This window comes from Erinaceus europaeus, chromosome 7 (assembly GCF_950295315.1).
Source record: "Erinaceus europaeus chromosome 7, mEriEur2.1, whole genome shotgun sequence".
Classification (NCBI taxonomy): Eukaryota; Metazoa; Chordata; class Mammalia; order Eulipotyphla; family Erinaceidae; genus Erinaceus; species Erinaceus europaeus.
Window position 1 is genome coordinate 114,056,484 of NC_080168.1, and position 10,971 is coordinate 114,067,454.

General features: G+C 46.1%; 1 protein-coding gene across 1 annotated transcript in view; it reads right to left on the reverse strand.

Annotated features, from left to right (window-relative positions):
* The window catches only part of TMPRSS12 (transmembrane serine protease 12), a 31,430-nt gene extending 20,661 nt beyond the window's left edge, over positions 1-10,769 (reverse strand). The window contains exons 1-3 of the mRNA XM_007528531.2: positions 10,521-10,769; positions 9,563-9,758; positions 1,061-1,329 (exon numbers count right to left, since the gene is read on the reverse strand). Coding sequence (XP_007528593.2) covers positions 1,061-1,329; positions 9,563-9,758; positions 10,521-10,698 — 643 coding nt within the window. The 5' untranslated portion in view covers positions 10,699-10,769. The remainder of the gene's footprint in view (positions 1-1,060; positions 1,330-9,562; positions 9,759-10,520) is intronic.
* Between the last annotated feature and the right edge of the window lie 202 nt (positions 10,770-10,971).

Consider the following 10,971-nt stretch of genomic DNA (forward strand, 5'->3'; position numbering starts at 1 on the left):
ATTTTTTAAAATATTTATTTTTCCCTTTTTGTTGCCCTGTTGTTTTTTATTGTTGTTGTAGTGATTATTATTGTTGTTATTGATGTCGTTATTGTTAGATAGGACAGAGAGAAGTGGAGAAAGGAGGGGAAGATGGGGGGGGAGAGAAAGATAAACACCTGCAGACCTGCTTCACCACCTGTGAAGCAACTCCCCTGCAGGTGGGGAGCAGGGGGCTTGAACCGGGATCCTTAAGCTGGTCCTTGCACTTTTGTGCTACCTGTGCTTAACCCGCTGTTACTGCCCGACTCCCTGGTATTTGTTTTTCGTTCTGACTCATTTGAGATAATGTTCTGAGATTCCAAACGTGTTGAAAGTGACAGATTTCCTTCATTTATATCTAAATAAAAACTGTCATGTCACATACACAGACTGGTATATATGCATCCTTACACATACTGCATTTTGCTCATTTACCTGTTAGCCAATACTTAGGTTGTTTTTAACTTCTTGGCTATTGTGAATAATAATGCTGTGGATACGGGGAATGCATATGTCTTTTCATGCAGTTCTCTTTGTTTCCTTAGGATAAATACGTAAAATGGGTTTTTCTGATGCTGGCTCATACGGTAGTTCTTTTTTTTTTTTTAAGGAAACTCTTGTTTGCCCAAAGTGACAGTAGGATTCACACTGCCACTAGCAGTCTCTGTTAGCATCTCACTCTAAAATAAAAAGAACTTTCCAGGGAAGCCACTCAGCACATAGCATGCATGTGTGGCCTAAGTTCATCCTTCACTCCCTGGGAGTGTCAGAACACACAGAAATACTTAGAACTGTCATTCTCTCTGAGAATGTTAAATGTTCAGGTATCTTTACACATACAATCAGAAAATCTTTGCAATGGAAAATAATTTCCTCTCTGATACAAGGAAAATACAGACCAAAAAAGTTCCTTTTCACTGGTCTATACTTATTTTTCTAAATCCATGGTAATAAAGACATCTATCAATAAAGACACATAAAGGACTCACCCTCTGCCAATAATCCACAAAGTTTGTATCAATAAAATCCAGATAATTACCTTCCTCTTTTGTTCGTCCCCAGCCACTTATAAAACATTTTGTGTTTTGGTCCAGGTTTTGGAAGACACCAAAAGGTAAACAAATAGGCTGAATATAGTCATTATATCTCACTGCTTTTGCTAAAAGAAAAATCGCAATGTCATTTAAATAAGTGTATGAGTTGAAGTCTGGATGGACAATGATTTCTTTCACTTTCATGGTCTTGGAATGCGAACGGTGCCCATCTACATTATTAGTTCCAATTACAGCTCTCCAATTGAATGGGTCACTGAAAGACAGTAAATGTTTTCATATAAATGGTAATATAAATAGAATCAAGCGAATATTCTTACAAATCCATTAGTTCTTGTTTTTCTCATGTTAGATCAATAACAAAAACTTAATTAGGCTTTTATGCAACAAAGTCACGTCAAGTGAAAAACAATGTGAGAGAGAAAGAAGGAGGCCAGTCTAGTGGGGGTGGTCGGTCATGTGGAAACTGAGAGACGCTACCCATGTGGAAGGCTGCTGTGAGCTACTGTCGACTGTAAACCATTAATCCCCCAGCAAAGAAATCTTTAAAGAAGGATTAATGGGGTAGAAAGTCTCCAGACAGATTCCAGTACATGAAAATTCAGCATATGCTTAAACTAGCCCCCCCCCCCCTTACCGGTGAGGGGGAAATGAAATGATTTATAAATGGCACTGGGACAGCAAACTAGTTTGAAAAGTGAAATGAAATTAAACGTCTGAAAACTACTGAGCACTAAAGTTAGCTCCAAGAGCATTGATATCTGATTGTGTAAATCTGAGTCAGACTCCTATCTTTTAGAATTCATAAAGTGGCATAGCTAAGATTTGCTTCGAATAATCGCCAGGGAAGACACTGCTCAGAAGGAGACGGAACTTGGTCGCCATGAGTCACTAACTTGAAGCTGGGCGGCAAGCAAATGGGGGCTGACCACGTGGTCTCCTCTACCTTCTGTGTTTTTGAAAATTTTAATAGTTATTAAATTGGCACAGGAATCTGAGAATTAAACCAAGCAAAAAATAAGTGACTAGCACTAGTATGTGAAGCAAGATATAAAAACAAGATGTGACTAGTAGATCTTGATAGACTTGAAAGAAAAGCAAGCAAATCAATCAAGACCAAAAACTCTTCTGTAGTGAAATGCCAACAATTGAAACCCGGGAAGTTGTTAATTGTTAGAAGCGGAATTGGATGAGGAGGGAGGAGCTCTGGTGCAGAAATTCCTTTTCACCAGGCAGCTGTGTGTATGTGCTTGATGATAACATCAGAGGAACAAAGATATTTCTGTTAAGTATGCAAAGTATAAATAGAAAATTGTACTTCTGCCTGTGAAAGAATGAAGTTAGAGCCCCTAGATTATGTGCAGAAGTTAGTTTGAAATAGATCAAAGACTCAAATGTAAAAGTAGACAATGAAACTCTCAAAAGAAAATACAGGAGAAAGACTTCATGATACAGAAGTTGATCACTTCTTGACAATGATACCAAAAGCACAGACAAACAAAGACAAAATTAATTGGGCTTCATCATGTCAAGTGTTTGGATATCAATAAAGACTACCAAGAGAGTGAAAAGACAGCCCAGAGAATGGGAGAAAATATTTGCAAATCATGTATTTGATAGAGATCAATATATAGACTGAAGAGATTAGTATATAGATTGTATGAAGAATTCTACCACTTCCAGTAATCCAGTTAGATTTGAAAAGGTATTTCTCCACAGAAGCTATCCAAATGATCAATCAACAAATGAAAGGATACTAAGCATTACTCTTAGGAAAAAAAAAAAAAAACCCTGAAGGGCCAGGGAGGTGGCTCTGCATTCCTTGCTGTGTGAGGACCAGGTTTGGGATTTTTTTTTTTTGCCTCCAGGGTTCTCGCTGGGGCTTGGTGCCTACACTATGAATTCACTGCTCCTGGAGGCCATGTTTCCCATTTTGTTGCCCTTGTTGCTGCCATTGCTGCTGTTGTTGCTGGACAGGACAGAGAGAAATCGAGAGAGGAGGGAAAAACGGGGAGAGAAAGACACCTGTAGACCTGCTTCACTGCCTGTGAAGTGACCCGCCTGCAGGTGGGGAGCCGGGGGCTCGAACCTGGATCCTTATGTCAGTCCTTGTGCTTCGCACCATGTGCACTTATCCCACTACACTACCGCCCAGCCTCAAGGCCCCAGGTTTGATGCCCTGCATCACATTAATCCCCCGCTCCTTAACCAAAGCACTGCTCAGCTCTGACTTAGGGGAGTGCAGGGAATTGAGTCTGAGACCTCTGAGGCTTTTTGCATTACCATATCCCAACTCCTTCACCCTCCCTCACCACATGCACACAGGGAGGTACCACTTCACCCTTATTAGAATACGTGTCAGGGCAGAAGGGTCAAGTACCAGTGACGAGCTGGGACTACAGAAGCTAGTATTTTGAATGTCTGGGGAGTGTTGAGGTGATTTAAGAGATACCACAAGGAAGTCCACAAGCCTTAGGCATTGCGTGAATAAATGAAGCAGGAGAGATCAGCTAACTCTCAGGGTAGCAGAGCTCTTGATGCTGAGGGAGTGAAGCACAGTCTCAGAGGAGAGATCTGAACAGTTTAGTTGTGGCCTCTAGTCATGGCCCCAGGAGATGACCAGTGAGGAGCTGAGTGGCTGGGCCGTAAAGACGCGGGCTGCCAGCACATGGTGATGGCCGAAACAGAGGCAGCCGAGGCATGTCTGGAACGAGCAGAGTGGTAAGGCAGGGGGTGGGATGTAGAACTGAAAAAGCAAGGGCGTTAAAAAGATGGGCAAAAACTCCTTAGGAGGATGAGCAGGGTAGGGAGTGGGGTCACAGAAGTCAAGAAGAGAGTTCTGAGGTGAGGGGTGGTTAACTTCCCCAAATGCTGTGGGACTGAGAAGGGTGGCTAGATTTGGCACTGAGGTGGATACTGATGGGCTGTTCTGGCTAAAGAAATCAGACTGCAGTCAATATTTTATGACTCGAATCAGACGAAGCAATAGGGAATCTCTCGAGAAACCTAAGGGGGGGGGCGAGGGCAATGCATGATGGCTTTGCAGAGAGACTCTTATGCCTGAGGCTCCAAAGTCCCAGGTTCAGTCCCCTGCACCACCATAAGCCAGACCTGAGTAGTGCTGTGGTTAAAAAAAACCAAGTCTGTTGAGGGGGGAAGAGCAGACAGGTAAATTTTTAATTGTTTTTGAAATGATGAAATGACCTAAACATGTTTGAAGATTGTAGGGAAAAAAAAGAGTAAGATATTGAAAAATATTAGAGGGGGCCAGGTGGTGGCACACCCAGCTAAGTGCACATAGTACTAAGCACAAGGACCTGTGTAAGGATCCAGGTTTGAGCCGAGCAGCAAAGCAGGTCTGCAGGTGTCTCTCTCTGTCTCCCCTTCCTCTCTCAATTTCTTTATGTCCTGTCCAATAAAATGGAAAAGAGTGGCCGCCAGGAGTGGTGGATTCAGTGTCGGCACCTAGCCCCAGCAAGAACCGTGGAGGCAAAAAGAAAAATATTGGGGGGACCAGGCGGTGGCACACCTGGTTAAGTGCACACATTACAGCACACAAGGACCCAGGTTCAAACCCCCGGTCCCCACCTACAGGGGGAAAGCTTCACAAGGGGTGAAGCAGGGCTACAGGTGTCTCTGTCTCTCTCCCTCTATGTCAACCCCTCCCGTCTCAATTTCTCTCTCTCTCCAATAATAAATGAAAAGGAAAAATTACTGAGAGAAGAGGCATGAAGCAGATTTAAGACACAGGTCAGTGAGTCGCCACTTAACAGCAGTGTGATGCAGGTAGACAGGCTGGCAAATCTTTGACCTCTGGAGTCCTCAAACATAAAATATAGATAAAAACCACTATCTCAGAGGGTTACTGAATGAGGTTTTCTGTTTTAATGCTTACCAGGTCCTCACTTCTAGGCCACTCCACTGCTCCTGGCAGACCTTGGCTTCTCCTTTTAAGTTTCAGAGACACAGAGGGGAGAGAAACAGAAAGAAAAGACACACAGCACCACTCCAGAGCCTCCCTCACTGACTTGCATGCACGGTTCGCCCATGCAGTGCTGGGGGTCCCTGTGCACGGTGAGCTACCCACCTCCCAGTCCTGCATGGGTATTCTGACTACAGAATCGTGTGACGCCCTTCAGACAGCACCTCATCTCATGTCCAAGCAGGTCCTGACAAACGGTCATTTGAGGGAGCAGTAAGGGCTGATTGTGATGGAAGGTTTGGGGGCCCCAGGAGCAGGAGGTGGCAGGCTAGCCCCCAGGATTCCTTCTTATCCTCAGCATCTCGCCCGGTGCCTAGTGTGTGGTGGGCAAATGGGGAAAGTATTCAGATTTAATTTTGAAAACTTTTAAGTAGAATTTGAATATTTCTTTTTTTTTTATTTATTCCCTTTTGTTGCCCTTGTTTTTTTTTTTATTGTTGTAGTTATTGTTGTTGTTGTCGTTGTTGGATAGGACAGAGAGAAATGGAGAGAGGAGGGGAAGACAGAGAGGGGGAGAGAAAGATAGACACCTGCAGACCTGCTTCACCACCTGTGAAGCGACTCCCCTGCAGGTGGGGAGCTGGGGTTCGAACTGGGATCCTTGTGTTTTGCGCCACCTGCGCTTAACCCGCTGCGCTACGGCCCGACTCGAATATTACTTTCAAATGCCTAGAAGAGAGAATTTAGTCACTTATGAATTATTTTTGGTAATGTGTGCATTTTTTGAATGTGTGCATTCAGCCAGGCTGGCCACCACTTCGCCCCCATGAGTTATTTTTTGAGATTTATTTATTTATTTTGGCCACCAGGACTTGGCTGGGGCTTTGCGCCTGTGTGATTCCACTGCCCCAATAGCCTTTCTCCTGCCCCAGCTGGAGAATGACAGTGAGGAGAGAGAGAGAGGGAGAGGGAGGGAGGGAGGGGGAGAGAGAGAGAGAGACAGACAGACAGACACCAGAGCGCCACTCCGCTGTTTACGAAGCTTCTTTGCCTTTGCCCAGGGACCCATGGGGCTCACACCTAGCTCACATGGTAGAACTCAAACTCTGCTATCTCCCAGCCTCAGGAAAACAGATCTAATATATTCTATGCTTCAGAAGGCAGGAGGAAGACCACCTTAAAATTCAGCATTAAGAAGAGCTTTCTAAGGGCGGAGTGGTGGCACATCCAGTAAAGTGTACAATTACTGTGCCCTGCTCCCACCCTCAGGCGGAAAACTGCACAAACGGAGGAGCAGGCTGCAGGCTCTCTCCCTCTCTCCTTCCCTCACTCTGTTTTTCTCTACCAGAGTTTAAAAAAAAAAAAAGGAAATAAAAATGGCCACCAGGAGCTGGGGATTTGTCATGCAAGCACTAAGTCCCAGTGACAACTGTGTGCTAGCGAAAAAAGACAGAAAAAATAAAAGCATTCTAGGAAAGCTGTCCAAGGCTGACATCAGAGAGTTCCCAAGGCAGGAGTCTACCAAGCCTGCAGCATTTCAGGTAGAGAGTCAGTCACGTGTTTGCTGGGTTTTGTCCTGACAAAACTTAATCTGAGTCTTGATTTTGTCGCTTTCCAGTCATGGAACCATGAACAAAGTTTCTAAAATGCTGAACCAGTGAAACTTATGTATGGAGAAAAACATCTGGGTCAACATATCAAAGCAATGATTCTGTCAGACTAGAGAAACCCACAATATTGCAATAGTTCATATACAAGACAGAGGATGTACTTGAAATATTTCTGATCATCAAGATTCTAGGTCAGTGTAACAAAGCTGTATTTTTTTTAAAGATTTTATTTGTTTTAGGAAGTTTATTTATATTGATTTATTTTACAAAATTACGTGTCAACAGGGGTTTAAATCCACACCGTCCCAGTACTAGAGTGCTGAATCTCACTGCAAGCCACCACAGTTCCTGAGGTTGTAGACATGGGCCAGCCATCATCTCTACAACTATCTGTCCACATTTACACATAGTTGCCCCTTTTTCTTCCTGATCCAATCCTCTCTTCCTCTCCAAGCCACTCCTGACAATATTACTCCCTCCATATGTCCCTCTCCTTTCCTCCTCTCTCTCCGGGTGCTGATAGAGCTGGAGTGCACCTCGTATCTTCTTCCTTCTATCACTTCTTCCATGATGGGAGTATGGATAAAGGGTTTTTTTTTTTTTTTAATTGTCTTTATTTACTTGATAGAGACAGCCAGAAATCGAGAGGGGAGAGGGAGATAGGGAGGGAGAGAGACAGAGAGACACCTGCAGCCCTGCTTCACCACTCATGAAGCTTTCCCCCTACAGGTGGGGACCAGGGACTTGAACCTAGGTCCTCGTGCACTGTAACATGTGCTCAACCAGGTGCACCACCACCCGCCCCTTTATAAAGGTTGTTTTTGGGGTGCAGAAGGTAGGAGCTCTGGCTTCTGTGCTGGACATGGGCGCTGGCAGGTCAACTCATCCCTCCAGCCTGTTTCTATTTTCCCCCAGTGGGCCAGAACAAAGTATCTTCTTGACACAGGTAATTTAGTATTAGTAGAGGCTGGCGCCTAAAGGTTGCATCACTTAGCACAGTGGGAGGACTAGGATACAGGTCTCCCCACTCCAAACTCATTGTTCTCCCCAAGGTGTCATAGGAACACAACAGTGTAATCACAGTGTCGAGACTTGTAGGCAAGAAGCTTTCCAGAAACCCTTCAAGCCATGCCAAGCAGACCTTTCCTCCCTTAAGGATCTGAAAGCAGGCAGTATGCCTGTCTATAAAACACCCACACCTGAAAGAACAAAACTGATTCCTTTATGTCCTTTTGCACTGTATCTTCCCATTTTTCACATCTCTTTTCCTTCAAACTCATTTTTTTTAGTAGACAGATGAAAACCTTATGTGCCCAATTACCTATTAGTACTCGATTGAATTTTTTATTTTCCATTTTGTTGCCCTTGTTTAACATTGTTGTGGTTATTGATGTCATTGTTGTTGGATAGGACAGAGAAATGGAGAGAGGAGGGGAAGACAGGGGGAGAGAAAGATAGACACCTGCAGACCTGCTTCACCGCTTGTGAAGCGACTCCCCTGCAGGTGGGGAGCCGGGGGCTCCAACCGGGATCCTTATGCCAGTCCTTGCGCTTTGCGCCACCTGCGCTTAACCCGCTGCACCACCGCCCAACTCCCATCCATTGAATTTTTAAGTTGTTAGTGCTGCTTTATTCTTTTCTAATACCTATATTTTCTATTAACCTTTTCTATCAACCTAAGTATATGAGGATGGGTGGTGGCAAACCTGGTTGAATGCAAGGACCTGGGTTCGAGCCCCTGGTTCCCACCTGCAGGGGGAAAGCTTCACAAGTGATGAAGCAGTGCTGTAGATATGTCTCTATCTCCCCCTTCCTCTTAATTTTTGGCTGTCTCTATCAATAAGTAAAGATAATTCACACACACACACACACACACACACACACACACGGCTTGTGAAATAGTTCACCAAATAGGGTACCTGCTTTGTCATACCCACAATACAGTCCCACATGAAAATACCATGGCAGCACTGAGGAAACTCCAGCTCTATGGTGTCTTTCCTGCTGCTGCCTATCAGAATGAAAAAGTTGATCTGGGAACAATGAGACTGTGAATGTACAAGGCCCCAGCTCTGTTTACAAAGAAAAGACCAGTGGAAATTCATAGGAGCGGTATCATGGTCTCCCTAAGTGCTGATCTTAGATCTTCATATGAAATGGGGAAGAGCATAAATTCTGTTCTTACTGGAGTAAATCCTGCTTCTCTGTAGCTGATGTCATTCACAGACTCAACAAATACTTGTTGGGTCTTCTGCAGAGCAGCCCAAGTCCTATACTACTAAGGAGAATGCAAAGTTCTGGGTTGTCAGCAAAGTCCTGACGCATTTTTGCGTAGCGTAGAAAAACATAAAGGTACACCACGACTTTCCTGACAATCCAATATACAGGCCTTCTCTTCAAAGAGCTCGTGACCTAATGGTACGCAATAGACACATGGTTCCAATACGATCATCTTAAAAAGCTAAAGTAAAAGCTTCGTTATTTAAAGCCACATCTGGCAAACTCCAACCCGCCGGCCAGCTCTGTTTTGTCTCCCATGTTTATTCATCTCATGATCATGTTTTTTACATTTTCAGATGGTTTGTAACCCTCCTCCCCAAAATAACAATGGTATTTTGTTCAAATTTCAGTGTCTATCAAGATGCTTTATTTGATCACAATTGTCCTCATTGAATCATGTCCCCTACGGTCCCTTTGGTTGTGCAGGGGCAGAGTTGTAGTGTTATGACAGAGGCTATATCTAGCTTGCAAAGCCCAAAATATTTACTATCTTTTTATAGTACACAGACAACGTTTACTTACTGACCTCTGGTTTAAAGATTTCATTTAAACAAAAGTTCAGGGATTGTAGGTACTTGCAGGTGGGGCCTTACAGAACGTGGCTGAAGTGAAATGGCCCTCCAGCACCTGAGAATGTTTCCTAGCGAATGAAACAAAAGCTTGTTGTGAATACATACCTAGGGTCTTTAATGCAGTGAGCAGCTGTGAGGATCCACCTTTCTGTCACTAAGCTGCCTCCACACACATGAGCGTGATTTCTGCCGGATTTTATCTGCAGGCTAACTATCCACGGCCAGGCACCAACTTGAGCATCTGCTCCCCCTATGATGCGAGACCCTTTCAGCACATTCACCAGCCGCGCTCTTCCACAATCTAAAAACCGCAAAGAGGGACATTATTTGGCCTGGATACCTAATGTGCGCGCGCCCCCTCCCCAATCTTATCAGTGTAAATTCTGATTTTTAAAGCAGATAGAGCTGGGAGAGAGCTAACTTAGAAGTCACCTTCATGCCTGGGGGCTGCACACATTACAATGCACAAGGACCTGCTTTATGAGTGGCGACAGTGCTGCAAGTGTCTGTGTCCTTGCTACCTCCCCTTCCCCTCTCAATTTCTTTGTCCTACCAGGTTTAAAAAAAAAAAGGAAAAAAAAACTGGCCACAGGGAGCAGTGGATTCATAATGCAGGCACTAAGTCTCAGTGATAACCTTGATGGCAAAAACCTTTTAAATTCGTGCCTGAGGCCCTGAAATCCCCAGTTCAATGCCCGGCACCACCATAAGCCAGAGCTCAGCCATGTTCTAGTTAAGGAAAGAATGGAGCAAACTAGATACTCGAGGCACTGCCACATGCTGGAGAAAACTCTGCTTGAAGCCAGGCGTGGCTTCGGAGGTCGCGCTAAGGCGATGGCGCCACAGTCCGTGTGCCCAGAGGGAAAACAGGAGGAAAGCTGCCGTGTGCCACGTGCTTCCCGGGGCAAAGTGAGAGCTAGAGCGCAGTGACTTTCCTCCGCCGTGGGCCAAGCGCCAGCCCACTTCCACTGGGAATTCAACCCCACTGGCCTCCTGGCGGCCCCGGGTCCGAGCGCCAGGCCGGCCCGCACCTGCTGGCTAAGCGCGGGCGGGCGACACCTACTGCCCTGGGCGGCCGGCCCTTCCTCTTTCTGGCCGGGGTGCTTCTGCCTGTCGCGCGTGGCATGGGCCCACCCGGGGCTTCCGACCTGCTCCCGCCTCTCAGAGAGAGGCAGGTGTCCTGAGTGCGTGAGCGAGCCCCCCGCGAACAACAGCACGGCGCTCAGGAGCCCCAAGCCCATGGCGGAACTCACGGCGGGCAAGATGGCGGCAGCGGTGCCCGTCGGCCCTCGGCCGGGCTCGTGGGCGCCCCCGCGCGGCTGCCGGCAGCGATGCGCAAGCGCGGGTCGTATTGGGCGGCCTCCCCTTGCGGCGTGTGGTGGTGGTGGGGGCAGGGAAAGAGGGAGTGGGCGGGGGAGGGAGTGACAGAGTGGGTGGGGGAGGGAGTGACAGAGTGGGTGGGGGAGGGAGTGACAGAGTGGGTGGGTGGGGGAGTGACAGAGTGGGCGGGGGAG